Here is a 19,357-nt window from a genome sequence, read left to right on the forward strand (position 1 = left end):
GTGTAACGCAAACCCACAACAGTTTATCTTGATTTACTATTTAGATTAGGATTTGGAACTCAAATTTGTACTAATTCATAGTTACAAAAAAATTATGTTATTCATGATAATTCTGGAATCCGATCAAATTTTGAGATTTTGATCGAGACAAAATCACACATATTTTTATCCGCATTTACTGCTCGAAACATGATTTGAGACACAACTCAATTGTCGATTGAAACATAATCAAGATCGTCAAATCCTTGCTCGTCTCATTCCGTTGCCATCCCAATTGAAGGCAGTTCGCATGCGATTATTGGATGGACATGAAAAAGGGGAAAGAAGATTGCTTAGCTTAAAACTTCACTTCACGGAAGGTTAAAAAAAAAAGTAGTCAAAGCAATCGGCCAATCATTTACCTTGAAATTAATCTTTTACATTTTAGATTAAAAAAGAAAAACTTTTACACGTTTATTAATTTTCATTTATCTTCTTTTCTTTTTTTTTTTCACACACACACACACACGACACAACTTTTGACAAAAATTAAAGTATCTTTTCTTAGCTGTCATCAACTATTTTGTAAGGTTCCATGGAAGGAATGAAGTAGCCAGAGCATCAGTATAAGCCCTGCACCTGCAGTGACATTCAATTCATATAACATCCCAAATTTTCTGATGAAAATCTCTCTATTCAATTGAACTGTTTCTCTAATGGCTTCTTCTTCTTCTCCTTCCCATCCATACAGCAGTTTGAGTTTGATGAATCCTCGAAACAATAAGTATGATGTTTTTCTTAGTTTTAGTAGAGCGGACACCCGTGACAGCTTTACTAGCCATCTTCATTCTGCCTTGTGCCAAAAAAGTATTGAAACTTTCATTGACGACCAACTTATCAGAGGAGATGATATTTCAGAGTCTCTTCTTGATACAATTGCATCATCAAGCATTTCAATTATCATTTTCTCAGAAAGATATGCTTCTTCAGGATGGTGTCTCGGTGAACTTCTAAAGATCCTCGAATGCAAGCACAATTATGGGCAGATTGTGATCCCTGTCTTCTACCGCGTTGATCCATTACATGTGAGAAAGCAAGTTGGGATTTTTGGGGATTCATTTTTGGAGCTTGAAGAAAGATTTCCAGAGAAGATGCAAAGATGGAGGAGTGCTTTGACGGAAGCAGCCAATCTCTCTGGCTTTGATTCTCATGTATTCAGGTAACAGTCAATTTATCGCCAATTATATAATTTTTTGTTATTAGATATGAAACATTCTAATATTAAATATTAAATCAATTGATGAGGATTACTAGGTTACATCTTATGTTACACTTATTTTCTTTTTTTCAACTCAAGTTCTAGTCTTATGTAACTACTTTAATAGCAAACAATTAAGCATCAAATCAAAAACTGGAACTAATTAAAGACACTCTGTTTTTGTTTTTTTTAAGCTTAATACTATGTTTTGTATTTGCTAGGAATGAATCTGAACTTATAAAGAAAGTTGTTAATGACATTTTGGAGAAATTGCCTAAAGAACTTTCATGTGATAAAAACAACCATCTGCCTGAAGTACTTTCATGTAATAACAAAAACCATCTGCTTGGAGTAGAATCAAAAGTTGGTGAAATGGAATCTCTATTAGCTGCTGCACCTCTAGTAGGGATTTGGGGCATGGGTGGTATAGGCAAGACAACAATTGCTAGGGCGGTTTTCAACAAAATCTCTAGAAATTTTGAAGGTTCTTGCTTCCTTCAGAATGTTAGAGAAGAATCACAAAGCCCAGGAGGATTAGCTAGGTTGCAACAAAAACTTCTTTCAGAAGTATTGAGGGATGAAAATGCGATTCCTGATATTGAGTTCAACTTTACAAGGCTCAGCCGCAGGAAGGCTCTGATTGTTCTTGATGATGTGACTTGTTTCAGACAAATTAAATTCTTAATCAGAAGTCTTGATTGGTTTATGCCTGAGAGTCGAATCATAATTACCACAAGAGATCAAAAGGTTCTTAAAAATGGGGGAGTGAAAGAGAAAGATATTTATGAGATGAAGGCATTAGAATGCGGTCATGCCCTTGAGCTTTTCAGTCGACATGCCTTCAAAGAAAACCTTCCTAATGAAGTAGGTTATCAGGAGCTGTCAGAAAAGATAATTAACTATGCTCAAGGTGTTCCTTTAGCACTTGAAATTTTAGGTTGCTTTTTATATGGAAAAGGAAAGGAAGTTTGGGAAAATGCAATAAACGAATTGAAAAGAATTCTTAATATGGAAATCCAAAAGGTGCTAAAAATTAGTTTCGACGGTTTGGACGATGAACAGAAAAATATTTTTCTGGACATTGCCTGTTTCTTTAAAGGTGAAGATAAAGAATTTGTGATAAAGTTCCTTGATGCTTGTGGTTTCGCTGCACAAATAGGAATAAGTGATCTTGTTGATAAGTCTCTTATTATCATACATGGCAATAGCATAACAGTGCATGATTTGCTGCAAGAAATGGGTAGAGAAATTGTCCGGCAAGAATCTGTAAATAATCCAGGAGAACGCAGTCGATTGTGGCATCATGAGGATATTATCGAAGTTTTGACATCTAATACAGTAAGTATTTTATTTGAGACATATATATATATATATTATATTATTTTGGAATGCTATTGGATGTGTAATCTTTGCTGATAATATACATAAATAGATGGGTTATAAGCCCAATAGAAGAGTGACGCTAATAAAAGGAAAAAATGAAAAAAATTGCAATGTCAATTTGTATGTACAAGTTTGCAGTCACACATTTATATTATTATTATTATTATTATTATTCCCTGTAGGTAGGGTTACATTTACTGCCTAATGATAACAATCAACTTAAATTTATAGATTTGATTTTAATTTATGTCTTTTATTGATTATTAGGGAACTGAAAAAATTGAGGGCATATACTTGGATATGTCTAAGGTGAGACACATTTGTCTAAATTCTAACACATTCACGAAGATGCGTAAATTAAGATTTTTGAAATTCTATAGTTCAATCTCTAAGGGAGAGAACAAATGTAAGGTGTCTAATTTCCAAGGTTCTATATTTGCTGAAGTGAGGTATTTGCACTGGCATGGTTATCCATTAACATCATTGCCGTCAAATATTAATCCAGACAAGCTTCTTTTTCTTGAAATCCCTCATAGCAATATTGAACAACTTTGGGACTGTGTCCAGGTATATCTTATATTTTATTCAATGCCTTTATTGATAACATTTGATTGTTGAATGATTTGTCATCGTTGCTTCTTTTCTGTCCGAACAGCATCATGGTAAGTTCAACCGGATGGTCATTGCTGCCTCGAATTCTTTTACCAAAACCCCAAACCCCTCGTTGATTCCGCGTCTAAATAAGCTAGTTAGCCTCAATCTAATTGGTTGCTCAAAATTGAAGAGGCTTCCTGTAGAGATCTCATCAGTTGTTAATGTGGAAGAGGTACGTTTAAATGGAACAGCAATTGAAAAACTGCCCTCGTCCATTGGGAGTCTCTCTGGGCTTTTGGACTTGGACCTTCAAAATTGTAAAAGGCTTAAGAGTCTCCCTAGCAGCCTATGTAAGTTGAAATCTCTTCGGAGTCTGTATCTCAATGGGTGCTCAAATCTTCAAAGATTGCCTCAGGAACTTGGAAATTTAGAAGCTTTGGAGTTTTTGTCTGCTATAGCAACAGCTATAAGAGAAGTACCCTCATCCATTGTACGTTTGAACAATGTTCGTGATATAAATTTCAGTAGGAGCAAGGGTCATAAGCAGATGGGTTTATCATTGCCGATCACAATATCTTTAGATGGCTTGTACAATCTAACGTATCTAGATCTATCTGATTGCTGCATCACAAAGTTACCTGAAAATATTGGTCAGCTATCCTCTCTAGAATATTTGTATCTATCGAAGAACAATTTTGAGAGGATACCAAAGAGCATCATACAACTTTCTAAGTTGTCATGTCTCTACTTAAGTTATTGTGGGAAGCTTCAATCCTTACCAAAGCTTCCATGCAGTCTACATAAGTTGTATGCACATCATTGCATGGCACTGGAGTCATTATCAGGTTTATTCCCAAAAAGTTATGAATCTTGTCCGCCGTGTTTTGAGCTGAACGGTAATTATAACTTGGATCGGAATGTTGTTGGAGGAATTCTTGAAGATGCTCTGCAAAACATTCAGCATGTGGCAACCGCACGTTGGGAACACATGCATGCACAGGAAAAGGTGTGTCTTTAACTCTGTCATCTCAATTTAATCATACAATGTCATATATTTTTTCTTTTTTTTTTCTCTTTTAAACTTTTAGTTAGCAAAATTTTTCTTTTCAAATAATGATTTGTGTGGTACAGAAATCTTATCCGGAATTTGAAGGTTTTGCCATTTTACCTGGGAATGAAATTCCAAAGTGGTTTAGCTTTCAAAGTATGGGATCTTTGATAAAATTGAAGACGCCACCAGCAGGTTGGTTCAATAATAAAAATGTAATCGGTTTTGCCTTTGGCGCAATTGTATCATTTCGAGACCATTATGATGATGTGTTTGAATTGTTTTGTGACATCAAAGTCAAACCCAAATATTGTGATCCGCATGTGATACAGATATATCTGGAGCTGTATTGTTATGTAGAGTCAGATCACTTAATTTTGGGGTACTATTTATTTGGTAATGACGATTTGAATGGTTTTCGGGATTGCGTTATTGAGGCAGTCCAATTCTATTTTAAGAAAGATCATGATGACTCTGAACGTTTGGAATGTTGCGGGCTAAAAAGATGTGGGATCCATTTATTGTATGCCCCAGATTCAACGGAAGACCCAAGCGGAAGTTTCAATAATGAAGAAGAAGAGGAACTACAGCCCCAGCAGATGACTGAAATAATCTTGAACCGTCATCCATCGCATGCAGCTGGTACGTTTCTGTAAATTAATTAATCTTCCTATATATGGCTTGTTTTGCTGGCTTGGTTTCTTTTTCTTTGTATGCGTTTTCGATTCTTTTCTACAGTTTCTAAAGACAATTAATTACTAACCTAAATAATAAGGCCGAGTAATGAAAGAGCAAGCAAAAAACACACACTTCATATTCTCCAAGATAATGAATCAGTGGTGGCAGACCCAAAAAAAATGATTTATCATGGCTAAACTATATAACAACTAGATGTAAAAATTGAAATTTTTTGGATTTATGAGTTTATGGAGGTTGTTTTAATAGATTCAACTGGGGCTAAATTAAATAATAGTAAAACCACTTAATATGGTTTATTGTGGACTTCTATTTTTTTTAATTAAAATGTGGACTTTTATAATTTTTAAGGTTTAAATTTTATGGATTTATAAATTTATGGGGCTATTTTTAGAGATTCCATGGAAATATTTAACAAATTTCACAGAGACTAATAAAAACCTAAGTAATTTTTCCTTAACTTTTAGAATTTATTTCAACATGGGGGGGGCCTGAGCTTGTACATCATGAGTTGAGCCACCAGTGCATATGGTAACATCCACCTATATCTACATGCCTAAAAAAAGAGTCGGACTATTAGCACCTCTTCAAGATCCTTTTAAAACCCCTTTTTCAATTATATTCCATTTAATGTGAAAAGTACCTTTTTCTCAATAAACATTATTTTCATTGATAAATCTTGTAATTTCTAATAATTTTCTCACTTTTTCAGTCTTAATAATTGCATTCCTCTCTTTAAACTTTCTTTATTATTTAATTTTAAAAAAAATCTAAAAGAAAAAGTAAGAAAAACCTTATAAAATATTGAATATTTTATGAGTCCAATACAATTTTATCGTACATATAAATTTTGGATGCAACAATTAATTTGAGAATCCTTAAAAAATTATTTGTAGTGAGATAAAATTTTTATTTAATTTATTTTCTCACAATGTTGTATCCTAATTTTGTTGTTACATATATTACAAGAGTATTATTTTGGCTTAAAAAATTGATTTTTAATTTAGATTATTTTAATGATTAAAAAAAATTATAGATTGCTTCTTAAATTCATATTATTTTATCAATTACAAAAATTTATATTGTGCAAGCAAAATGAAATTGAAGAGAGAAATAAAATATAAATGAGATTAATTCTATTTATATTTGTCCTTAAATGTAATTATAATATCACAGGAGTTTTATAAGATCAATGAAGGGGTGTCAATAGTCCAACTTCTAAAAAAATGGTTGCCCCCTAGCCTGATTATGTATACTAGGGCACAAATATTCAATGCTAAAAGCTAAAAATCCTCAGCAATAAATTTGCAAGAAGCAACATCAATGTAAATGAATATAGAAATGGAAATTTGTTTTAGTTAAATTATACATGTATTAAATAATTTTTTATAATTTAATTTATATATTAAGATTATTTTAGGTATTAAAATAGGTTTATGGAGTAAAATTTTTAAATTTTAAATGCTCTTTTCTCATATTTATCTCTAAATTTCTACTTGCAAAAAAAAAAAACAAGACCTAAGTTTCTACCCTTGTATTTTACTATATATATTTCTTTGTACTTTTTTTAAATATCTGTATTTACCATCTTGTTAAGAAATAACAACTACTTTTGTGTATTTCAGTTATTGTACGGTCTTTATTTAGATAAAATTAATTAGGTAAAAATTTGTCATTGATCGTTATTGCTGAGATAAAAAAAATTCTCTTATATTTCAAGTTTAAATATGACTAAGTTCACTATAATTGAACTTAAACGATTCTTTACATCTTAATTATCGTCACCGAAACCAAATTTCTAATTCCCTCACTAACTAATATGGTACATATTAATAATTAACAACAAAAATGAAAGTAATGGGTGGACTGTAACACCTTAATTTATATTTGTATTAGTTAATTTGATCATAACTTATAAATATATAGTTTAATTGGTGTCGGGCTTGAACTAATAATAACGCAAATAAATAATCAGTTCTATATAGAAAGCAAATTTTTTTTTTAAAAAAGGAATCAGTTACCATTTTTTTGCAAGACTCACGAGGAAGAGAGGAAGTAAATGGGAAAATATTCAAGTCTTGGGAATTTTAACAAAAATTGAGTTTGGGGAACTATTCTAGAGTATTTCCATCCCTAAATTCATCTAGAAACACCCATTAGAGAGGAATTTAAATGTAGGAAGTGTAGAGAGAAGAATTGAGTGAGTAGAAGGTGATTCAAGCTTTCAAGTTGGTTTTCTCACCAAACGGAGTAAGATTTCTATCATTTTATCTTTATTTGAAGTTGGATTTCATGGGAATGAAGTTAATTTAAAGATTAGTATACTTAATTTATAATTAGGGTTTCTAACAAATGGGCAAAGTTAGTGTCAAGCTAATTTTTGTAATTGGTGGTTTATTTTAGGTGCATTATTTTTTGTGCACAAGAGCACCAACAAGGCATTGTAGAGCCGGAGACATGTAGCCCTTACAATTTTTCCATTTAGTATCTAATTAGCTTATAGTTTTATATTATGTTTAGGTACTTTATGGTTAGTAATGAGATTGTTGATAATGTGGATGAATTATTAGTACTATAAGATATGGAAATTTAATTATTGAGGTGGAGTATGGAATTTTGAGCATAAGTTATAATTTATGGCTTTGAGGGTGTTATAGTAATTTTTAACTTACAAGTATGGTTTCAGGAGTTGTATGTTATGGTGTAAATATTAATTGCGTGCTATATCTCGTAAAGTTAGTTGTATTTCACATTTTTGGAAAGTGATTATGTCATTTCCTTAATTTAGGAGGAGCCGCGAACGTGAGTCAACCTGCTAACGTCGACGATAGTCGAGCTTGATCATCATCATTGTGAGTGGAATATACTAAACTTGTCTTTTATATTTTTATTATGATATTAATTTGAGTAAATAAAGTATTTTTATAATGTCCGATTTAAGTTTTTTTCTAGAAATAGAAATTTTATTTACATGTTGATATGTTTATTAAATGTGTATGTTGATTGGTTTTCCAATGTTTCTTACCTATTTTGATTATAAATTAATGCGTGAGAGTATTTTACTGAAAAGGAATATAAATTTAAAATATGTTGAAAATGTTTATATATATGCACATAAAAATTTATTTTTCAAAAATATTAGACAGTACCCTTTCCCTTTAGATACAAAGATAAGTATAGAGATTCAGTTACAGAGATACAGTTGAGATAGAGGCCCTTCATATGAGCATACACTAGATTTGGGCCATATGCTTGGATGCTTCTGATCTCTTGGGACTATTTTATGCATGCAATATGATGAGATATAATGAGACATATAAGATGGCACATCATTGGTCTACTCGTTGTAGCTCCGGGCATGATAGTACACTTTCGGTACATTATTGCACTGCCTGTAGAAGGTTCGGGTATGATAAGGTTATACCTCTGGGTATTTGTTTAATGACAAGTTTAGAATCATGTATTTAATTATATTATCTTTTGATATGATTTCCAAAATTATTAAGTGCAGTGTCGTGTATTCCTTTTTAATGCTAATTACTTGATTTAAAGATTAAACATTTTACTTATGTTTTTACATATAGCTTGATGAAATTGTATATTCAATAATATAATTACTCTAAATAAATTTACTTTCAAAACTTATTATCCACTAAATGAGTTTTATATTCTCTCCACTTTACAGTATTTTTCTTCCTCACATGAGGTTGTAGGTACACCAGTCGACCGAGCGATTGCAATTATTTTGAGTTTTGGCCATATGATAGGAGACGTAGATGATATTATTAGGGCATTTTGATCACCTCATTTTGAATTCTATAATTATATTATAATTTGATGATTACTGATGTTTAATGTATGTTAGCATTAGCTATGATATATTATTTCGATACTTTGGAGATGTTTGGTGATATTTGGATGAATTCATTTAAGTATATTATTTACTATGATGTGTGGTATTAACACTTGAGATTGTACAAAGATAGAAACTTGTGGTGGTTACTTATACTTTCGATGTTCTTGAGAGGATTGGGGATTCTTTTAAGTTTTCAGTTGGCAAATTATTTTCGCTAAAATAATTATTTGTGGAACGTACAGATATCTTATCCAGAACGTAGAGGTTACGTCTATTTAGCAGGTAATGAAATTCCAAAGTGGTTTAGGTTTCAAAGTGTTGGATCTTTGATAACCTTGAGCGCTATTGTGTCATTTCCAGACGATCATGACGCGACGTGAAAAAATTAGGGCTATGTGAATTGGTATGTGAAATCAAAGTCAAATCGGAAGATTGCAATCGGTAGGTCATACTGAGTCATGGCAATACCCGATTTGGAAGCAATCCCCAAACCCGCTCCCATGCCCGAAAAATTATAATTGGGGATAGTTCGTATACCCCCGAAAATTTCCAAATTAAGTGGGGATTAAAACAGTGACCCGATCCCTTTTTTTTTTTAATTAATAATTTAAATGTTCATAATTTCAACAAATTAATGATTTCATATTATGTAGTTGGACCTAAATACATTAATCATATAAATTCACGTTAAACAATGAATGTTAAAGTAGATTTTGCTGCAAAATCTACTTTGAAAATATTAATTAACCTCATAATCATAATTAGTCTCAGTAACTGAGATATGTAGCGGTAGTAAGAAATTTAGAGTCAGATGAGATCACTTACTTATGGGGTACTATTTCTTTGGCGATCAAGATTTAATTGCTTTTCGGGAATATACTTGCGTTCTTGAGGTGGGCCAATTCTATTACAAGATGTATGATGATGCTTCTGAATGTCTGGAATGTTACCCGGTGAAGAAATGTGGGATTCATTTATTCTACGCCCCAGATTCAACGGAGGACCCAAGCGAAATTTTCAAGTGCGAAAAAGAAAAGGAACCACAGCACCCCAGCAAAAGACTGAAATACTCTTGAAGCTAGCCATCATCCATCCCATCCATGCCGCCGCTATATGTACTTTTCTGTAAATTAATTAATCTTCCTACACACACACACACACGCACACATATATGAACCTTGATTTGCTAGCTTTAGTTCCTTTTCTTTGCATGGGTTTTCAATTCTTTTCTTAAGTTCTAAGGTCGATCTCGTAATGAAAGAGCAAGCAAAAACCTGTGGATCATTCTATCTTCCCGTTATTCTTTTACGACATTAATAATGTAACAAATGTAAATACTTGGATTTTAATCAATGGTGTAAAATATTTGTATGAATAAAAAGATATAAATTTTTAAAAATACTGTAATTAGTTAACAAATCGGTTAGAAGATTATTTACAAACTAAAGTAGAATAAATAAAAGGGGTGGTGATATTTCCACCCCATAAATTTTGTAAATGCACCCCACTTTAAGAAAATAATTATATAAAGCTCATTATTTTTAAAAATTTTAAATAAAGAAGAATTCTGAAGAATTAATCAATTAAATCTATTCTAATTTAGTTTTTTGTAATATCTTAATTTATTTTTTTGTGACGTAAATGTTTTTCACTATATTTAACTACTAAGATTGTTTTAGCCTAAAATAACTATTTTTCCTTTAAAGGTAAAAATACCAAAAACTGACTTTAATTTCAATATTTTTTATTTTATACAAAATTGATTGTTTTAAATCGTCAATTCTACTTGCCTAGTATGATTATTAACCTTTAATTAAATAACATAATCTCTTTATGAGACAATACCCATGTAAATTATTAGACTGTCAAATTTATGTTATTTACATGTAAAATATTAAAAATTATTAGAATCCGTTTAAAAAGTTAGATTACAAGTTACAAAAGTATTGGATATAAGAACATATGTTTTTTGGGGCAATTGGTTCATTTTATGTCACAAAGTTAAAATAATTAAATAAAACATATATTAAAGCAAACTTAATGGTAAAAAAATGTTGAAATAAACTTAAGTAAGAAAAAAAAATATAAGAATGACTTAATTGATGAATCATACAAATATTTCTATTGAGAAATATTTGTATTTATTAGAAATAATGTGAATTTATTGTAAATATATTTTGAAAGTGGTTTGGGTTTATAGAAATAATGTGGTGGAAATATCCCACCCTAAAAAAAGAGTGATAATGAATCACAACTTCTCTCTCTCACATTGAATTCATAAGTCTCTTTATTTAATTCAAATTCATCAACTTAATTTAAAAGGTTACTTGTTGATTATTAATTAACTAATTATATATCCACCAAAATAAAGTCAATGATAGCGATTAAAAACTTAAATCGAAGGGTCTAGACCCATTATCAACACTATAAAAAATGATACAGCATCATTAAAAAAATCCTCTATATGGTTGTCCCCAAGCCTAATTATATCAAGGAAAAAAAAATGTAATGCCAAAAGCTAAAATTTTGTAACATTGTCAGCAATAGATTTGCCAGAAACAGCATCAAGATAAATGAATATACAAATGGAAAATTGTTTTCTTTAATTATACAAGAATTAAATAATTTTTTTATATAATTTAACTTATCAAGGGTATTTTAAATATTAAAATGGGTTTATGAAGCGAATTTTTTTTTAGTATAGTAAAATTTTAAATTTTAAATGCCCCTTTTCTCATATTTATCTCTACATTTCAAGATGCAAAAACAAGAACTAAGTTTCTATTCTTCTATTTTACCATATTTCTTTGTCATTACCTTTTTTTTTTGGGTGGAATATTTGTATTTCCCATCTTCTTAACATATAACAACTATTTTCGTGTATTTAAGTTATCATACGGTCTTAATTTTCCTCACCGAAAGCCAAAATTTTTATTTTCTCACTAACTAATACATTACACATCAGTAATCAACAAAATAATAATAATAATGGGTGGACTCCACGCAGTTATTATCACAATGATGTTTGCTATCCCTTAGATTGCTGTTGTCACTTGTTGCTTGGGACCCTTAAAAAAAAAAAAAAAACCAAGAGAGCAAAAAAAATCTAATGATGCAAATTTGATTTTGTTTTTTTCGCATAGTGCAAAATGAGTGCGGATCCTCATTTTTCAATTACAGGATGCGTGACAGCGTGAAGTATTTCGTAAAAGCATGCTGGTTTTTTTTTTTTTTTTTAAATGGTGATAAATGGACATGTGACACAATCCACAGGTTGATCCTTTCGATTGCGTTCTTGTCTTTTGCGCGGGACCTACACAGGCTACAATCACATTTTGAATTTTTTAATTTTAATTTCAAAAGATGACAAAAAGCCCCTTCGTGGTAGTGACAAGCCAATTGTGGTAGGTGAGTTTTCTTTGGTTCTTGTTAAGTAAAATGGTATTAAATTGGGGTTTTATAAATCTAAAATATTAAATCTCTTGTCACAAATTTCTTATTTTTGTTTACTTGTACCTCTTTGTTTTTAATTTGTTTTTTTTTTTCCGAAATGCTAACCTTCTAAATTTACCGTAGTCCCTTTTCCAAAAAAGAAAAAGAAAAAAGAAAATCATAGTTCATTCTCTATAGCAAATCGAATTATACACACTCTGATGATGTCTAATTACAATGCAATATAAATTCCACACTCACAAAGTTTAATCATTAAGTTCATAAGGACTTATTGATAGTATTATCTGAAATCATTTTATAATTCAGACAAGAATATTTTCATCCCATGATTGTTGTAAATTCATTCTACTTTTAAAAAATAATTATAATAAGTTCACGTTGTTTTTAAAATATAAAAATTAGTAAAAAAATTTGATAATTAATCAATCAAATCTTTCTTATAAGCTTTTTACTTAGATATTTTTTTACTATTAAAGTTGCTTGAAGATCAATTTTATTTGTTATTTTATCCTAATAATATAAAGGGAAAATATCCACCGTCCACTTGATTTTGTCCACTTTATCAAAACTACACAAATCTTAATTTTTTTAGCTGCGCTCCACCTAAACTTAAACTTTTTTTCACATTTCCACTTTCGTCTGCAAACCATCAATAAAAGTAACGGAATTTTGTCAAAATTACTTTTTAACCCCGAAAATAAAAAATTACATATTTACCCTAAATAAATGCCAAAATATTAACTTTGTGCTCTTTGTAGCCGTTGCCTCCCAACGGTTACAATTTTGGGTATTTAAACCCATGAACCGTTACATATGCAATGCATGAAAGCTCTACCATTCAAGCAAATATACAGCTGCTCACAAACCAGCCACAACTGAGAATCATTTGTTCAAATAAACCTACTCATACACAACTCATCATCTACACATTGAAGCAAATATATAGCTGCTCACAAACCAACCATAGCTGACAATCATTTGCTCAAATAAACCTACTCATACACAACCCATCATCTACACATTCAAGCAAATATACAGCTGCTCACAAACCAGTCACATCTGACAATTATTTGTTCAAATAAACCTACTCATACACAACCCATCATCTACACTCGCCAAATATCACTTGTTTAACCATTCTTTCAAACACATCATCCACACAATCGATTAAAAAATGGCATCAAGTTATAATTCAAGTTCTGCACCCAGTGGACAGCAATATAGAAAAGTTAAATGCACTCCAATTCACTGCTGGTGTGGTGTGCAAGCATGTGCTATGGTTTCCACTACACCACAGAATCGCAATGCAATGTTTTGGTCATGCAGGTTCAATAAATGCAAGTTTTGGCAATGGTTTATAGCTGAAACTCTTATATACCCTAGCAATAGTGACCAGACAGCAGATAATCAAAATTTAGAGCTAGATGCAGTCCACCTTCGAGCTGATGATGTAGCAAAGATAAAGAAAAGACTAAAGGTCATTGAAGGGAGGCTTAAATGTATAATAATTATGCTAGTATTTGTCTGTGCTATTGTGTTTACTAAAATGTAATATATCCTACGAAATATGCATGAATAAAATGAGATTAATTATGTTCTATTTGTCCTAGAGCTAGTCAACTTAAATACATTGTAAATAATATAACTTCAACCATAATAAATGAAAAATACAACCCAAGTAAAATGAGCTTAAATACAACCATATCTAATTATCCAAAAAACAGCAGAAATAACAATTAAACATGTCATGAAAATACAACCAAGTAAAATTCCGAAATAACCAGCAATATTCCAAAATAGCCAGCAATATTCCAAAATAACCAGCGATATTCCAAAATAACAACAGATATAGCAAGTTTAAACATTTTTAGTTTGTTCTCGCATTCATCATTACAAAGAACCTGTCACATTTGAAGCTTGATATGGATTTTCAGATTGTGACAGTCCCTGACTTGATTGTTCACCTCTTGTTCCAACATCTCCAGAGCCAACTTGAGCCCTTCTTTTCCTCCCTCTAGTATTGGAACTTTGTCCTGGACCACTTGGTATCTAAATATATTGTACGTTAGTTTGAGAACTTAAACAAGAAAAAAAAACAAAAAGAACTTAAACAGAAAAAAAAACACCTTTCTTGCTGTCTGTGATGTAGTAACTTTTGAATCAATTGATTTTGCTACTGTTGTTGTCTGTGATGCCTATGTTCAAGCATAAATGAATCTTATGTTACGCGTTACGCATAAAACAAATTGGACAGCCACAAAAAAATAAAATAAAACAAGTCAGCACCTGTTTTCTTCTTGTTGTTGCTTGTTGTGAAACATTTAACGGCTGAATTGAGGTAGTTGATGCCTACAAAACATGATGTTTGTTATTTAATGACAGTAAATAATAACAGCTACATATGATGTATAATAATAAACTATTAAAAATTAATAGTAGTATATTGTCTGTACCTGAGAGTTATGACTTTTAGCTCTATTTGCCCTTGCAATAGATGGTCTTAATGGACAAGACCTCAGATTATGGTTGGAGCCACCACAGAATGAGCAAATAACAAAGAATTTTCTTTTCTCTTTATTAGGCTCATTTTGTGCTCTTTTCCTGGATTTTTTAGGCCTTTCAATCTTTTTCTGCACAATTGGTGGATCAATCAATGGTCTTCCTGTACGCTCCCACATATATTGATCCGGAAGAGGGCTAAACATCAATGAATATGTGTTGAGGTAAGTCTGTGTAGCAAACTATGCTGGAACATACTCCTCAATTGCATGTCTTGCATATCCAATGGCAGCCATGGCATGTTGACAAGGGAGGCCGGCAATTTCCCAATAACCGCAATCACATGTTCTGGACTCCAACTTCACTACAAACCTTCTAAGTGGACTGTACACTACATCCATGACTTGAAAATTCAGCTCACCAGAAGCTTGTACAATAATTTTCTATGCAAGCTTTCTTTTTTTGTCCAACTCTCTTACAACTTTAGGTGTCAACTGTCCCTTCCAAGTGGCTGCCTCATGTCTCCTCTTTGTAAACCGTTTCATAAGCCGACATCTGATTTCTTCAAGCATTGTCAAGCAAGGCCTGTCTCGGTAAGCTAATATCCAGCTGTTGAAGCACTCTGACGCATTGTTGTCAGTTCGGTCTACCATGCAATTTCTATCAAATGTGTGCATCGACCAACTATAACCATTTAGCTCTCTTTCCAGCCATTCAAATGCAGCCTCTTTTACAGTTTTTATCTCTGCCATTGCCTCATCAAAGTCATGCTTGTTACAGCTCTTAGTAGCTTTCCAAAATAATTGTTTCAACTGTGCACCAGCAAATGACTTAGAAAAATTGGCATACACATGCCTAGAACATGCCCTATGATAAGCAGTAGGCCATGTGTTTGAAATTGCATTAATCAGGCCTTTTTGTCTATCACTAACAAAAGTCACCTGCCTCCCATACTCTAGATAACTATGCAAGTGCTCCATAAACCATCCCCATGTCTCTGTATTCTCAATCTCACAAACACATATAGCCAATGGGACAATCCCATTATTACCATCCATGCCAACAGCAGCTAACAGTACTCCCCCATATTTACCCTTTAAGTGACATCCATCTACCCCGATGAAAGGCCTACAGCCATTAAGAAATGCATTTCTTTATGCTGGAAATGAAACAAAAAATCTTTGGAATAATACCTTATCGGGTATAGAAACACTATCACACAACACCTTACATATTGCACCCGGATCAGCTTTGTGAATAGCTGCAGCATACTCAAACAGTTTCTGATATCCTTTCGAATGATCCCCAAAAACCTCCGTTCTTGCCTTTGCTCTAGCCCGATACAATGCCAAATTTTGAATCTTCAAACCATACGTCTCTTGCATAAAATTCTTCAAAAGATCAATTTTCACATTCGGGTCAATGGCAACCTGACTTTTTATTTTGCTGGCTACCCAAGAAGAAGACACTTTCACTGTCTTGCTGGTAAGTCTGCACTCATGCTTCTTATTGTACTGTCGCAATATAAAACCAGTTCCATCATTTAGTTTTGCACCAGCCACATACCATGGACAACCAGCCTCTTTACAAGTACCCACAAATCTTCTTGGCTCACTGTAAATTGTTTTAATGGAAAACCCTTTCCTAATCATCACTTCATGCAAAATCTCTCTAAAATGAGCAACATCTCTAAACACATGTCCTAATTTTAGTCTATTTTTTCCATCAGCACCCACTTTATACTCATGTTGTTCTATGTAATTGGTCAATTTGACAGTCCCAAGCTCAATATCATCATCAGAAGAATCAACGACCCCTTTTACTTCCTTATTATCACCAGATAAACTACCATTTGAATCAGAATCAACGTCAGTTTCAGTTGTGCCCTCACTGTCCTCATCAACAAGAGTACCTACAGCAGCACCATCAACTTCAGCTTGCATGACTTGTGCATTAACATCATCATCATTGCAATCATTTCTGTCCGAGTAGTCAGATAGTAATGCATCTTCGTCAGATTCACCACCCCCAACAGTAGCTTGTCCATCAACAACATCATCCTTTCTAACACTAGCTTGTCCCCCAACAGAGGCATTTTCGCCGACAGAATCATTCAACTGATTAATCAGTTCATCAGGCAACACAACTCCTAGGTTAGTCAATAATGCATGTAGTAAGGCAGAATCTTGAAACTGAGGGTACAGTGCTGGTGCAACTTCAACTGTGAGAGTCTTCACACCCAAAATGTGATGAATTTTAAGCAAAACATCTAGCCCAAAATCTGAATCCAGTGCAACCTTAGCCTGATTCTCTGGATTTATAACGTATAACATGACTTTTGAAGCACAATCTAACCCATATAGACTCGTAATGCTTACAACAGTATCCTTAATCTTCGCAACTGTACAATCAGGTTGAAGCAACCCTAAATTCTTTTTCATGCCTCGAAAGGATATCACTAACTCTACTTGTCGCATCCTGAATGCCCAAAAATAAATAAATAAAAAATTCAGCACTGGTTTACAGTTCTTGAGTCTTGTTGGTAACTCTACTATCTTCCTATTAATGTATTATTAATATTGCAGGTCAGACACTTAAAGAAAAAACATGTAAACAAACATCTAGCTGGATATGGATGCATGTAGCTAGCTTTTTAAACATTCTAATTTTACATACAACAACCAAATCTTCCTCGGGGGGCTGAGGGATATGCATACAAATATAGCCAGGGGTTAAAATATTTCCAAAAACCATGACCCATACATCACCAACCAAAAATTTCAAAAGCCCTAAATTTTATATGTAAACCACAGACAAAGATACATAACTAGGCAGAGGATAAATATGCATTCAACTATAGTAGCATAATCTTTCATAAATTTGCATCTCAACAACCGAAAACACCATATTACTCCCCAATTTATCATTACCCCCAACAAATATGTCACAAATCAAACTAATCTGTATTCTAGGGTTTCCAGTAACAGCGAATGAATGTGTTAACAATAATCACCAGACATTGTTTCAAAAACATTGTTGCATGTCAAAAATTAACTGAAAATAAGTAAATAAAACAAAACTTACTTGATTGTAGCTTCAAACCCTTAAAAAAGCAAAACTTCGCAACTTCGTAACAACTCACCGCTTTCGTCAATGCCTCTGAATCTTCAATTTAACAAAATATTTAAAACTTAAGCGTGGTTCGTTGATGAAAATGCATGGAAACTATAGGAAAAATGGCGGGATTTTGTTGCTTCTTCGTGCATGTGGTGGGGAATAAACTATGTTTGTTTTCGTTGCTTGCTGTACTGGTGGACCACTATGCCTCCTTTTTCTTTTTTTTTTTTTTGCTTATTACAGATCTTAAACGACGTCGTTTTTGAAGCCCAAGTGAAATTATCATTTTAACCTTATGATGTCTGCAACGTCTTGACGGTTTGCAGACGGAGGTGAAAATGTGAAAAAAGTTTAAGTTCAGGTGGAGCGCAGCTAAAAAAATTAGGATTTTTGTATTTTTGATAAAGTGGACAAATTCAGGTGGACGGTGGATATTTTCCCTAATATAAAATAATCAAATTACCCCAAGAACATAAGCTCTTGTGTCTAATAGTTTAAGTATTGAGTTTTATTTGATTAAATTTCTAAATTTCTTTGTTATTTATTTTTTATAAAAGGTAATGTGAACTTATTATAATTATTTTTTGCGAGCTGGGTGAGTTTAAAAAAATGGTGGGGTGGAAATATCACCATCCTTATAATTCAACATTTCTTATCTATTAACAAATTATTACATAATTATCTTACTTATATAAGGCTTCGTTTAGAATTTTTGTATACCAATAGTGGCTTTTAAATTACCATTCTTAAATATTGATAAACATTTTGTAATTGTGATTTGGATTGGCAAGTTAAGATTATTTTATGCAACAATTATTTGGTAAAAAACTTATACTATATTTATTATTTTTTCTCAAAATAATTATTTAAAGATCATACTTTCAAATATTATCAATTTTTATTTGACATTAGAGCTTTTATTTTTTTAATAACTATAGTTTAAAAGGCATGACACCACGAATTCCAAAAAAAGCCTATGGGTAATTTGATCGGTTCATTAGGGTTCTTGGAAAGGGGCCTATTATTACAAATAAAAAATAAATATACTTTTTAGAGAATAAGTAAACAAATAGGGATCCGAAAGTAATTATTGTACTTGTTAACACACGTGACCTGTGACGACTGACGAGCCGAACTTAAACATTTCCTGGACTACGTGTCATCCTACTGTTGGTGATACTCAAAGATATTCTTAGACTGACAGACATCGGATGCCTCCCTCCTCCGTTTAATTTCAATTCATGATCTGTGCAGTACAGCAAGTGAATCACTTTCATTCTCATCAGTTCCAGCAACCAAAGCCGCCAAATTATTAGTTCATTGATAAAGAAAGTGAACCGGCGGGGGGGGGGGGGGGGGGGGGGGGGGGGGGGGGGGGAAAAAAAAAAAAAAAAAAAAAAAAAAAAAAAAAAGGGGGGGTTCCCTCTCTATTTATTATATCCCTTCCCCGGGGGGATTTCCCCCCCCCCCCCCT

At 32.4% G+C, this 19,357-nt stretch overlaps 1 protein-coding gene across 4 annotated transcripts; it reads left to right on the plus strand.

The window, feature by feature from the left end:
* The first annotated feature begins 563 nt into the window (after positions 1-563).
* On the plus strand, positions 564-8,758 carry LOC18048462 (disease resistance-like protein DSC1). Of its 4 annotated transcripts, XM_024189956.1 has the most exons (8): positions 564-1,198; positions 1,459-2,575; positions 2,888-3,187; positions 3,276-4,220; positions 4,346-4,457; positions 4,797-4,904; positions 7,747-7,810; positions 8,672-8,758. In XM_024189956.1, the coding sequence occupies exons 1-7, from the start codon at positions 696-698 to the stop codon at positions 7,797-7,799; spliced, it is 3,138 nt and encodes a 1,045-aa protein (XP_024045724.1). In that variant the 5' UTR covers positions 564-695; the 3' UTR covers positions 7,800-7,810; positions 8,672-8,758. The 4 variants fall into 4 exon arrangements, with proteins under 4 accessions (XP_024045724.1, XP_024045725.1, XP_024045727.1 ...); XM_024189957.1 differs by lacking the exon at positions 8,672-8,758 and having other exon boundaries at positions 4,768-4,904; positions 7,747-7,800; XM_024189959.1 differs by lacking the exons at positions 4,346-4,457; positions 8,672-8,758 and having other exon boundaries at positions 7,747-7,800.
* The last annotated feature ends 10,599 nt before the right edge of the window (positions 8,759-19,357 follow it).

The sequence above is a fragment of the Citrus clementina genome, unplaced genomic scaffold, assembly GCF_000493195.1.
Source record: "Citrus clementina cultivar Clemenules unplaced genomic scaffold, Citrus_clementina_v1.0 scaffold_3, whole genome shotgun sequence".
NCBI lineage: Eukaryota > Viridiplantae > Streptophyta > Magnoliopsida > Sapindales > Rutaceae > Citrus > Citrus x clementina.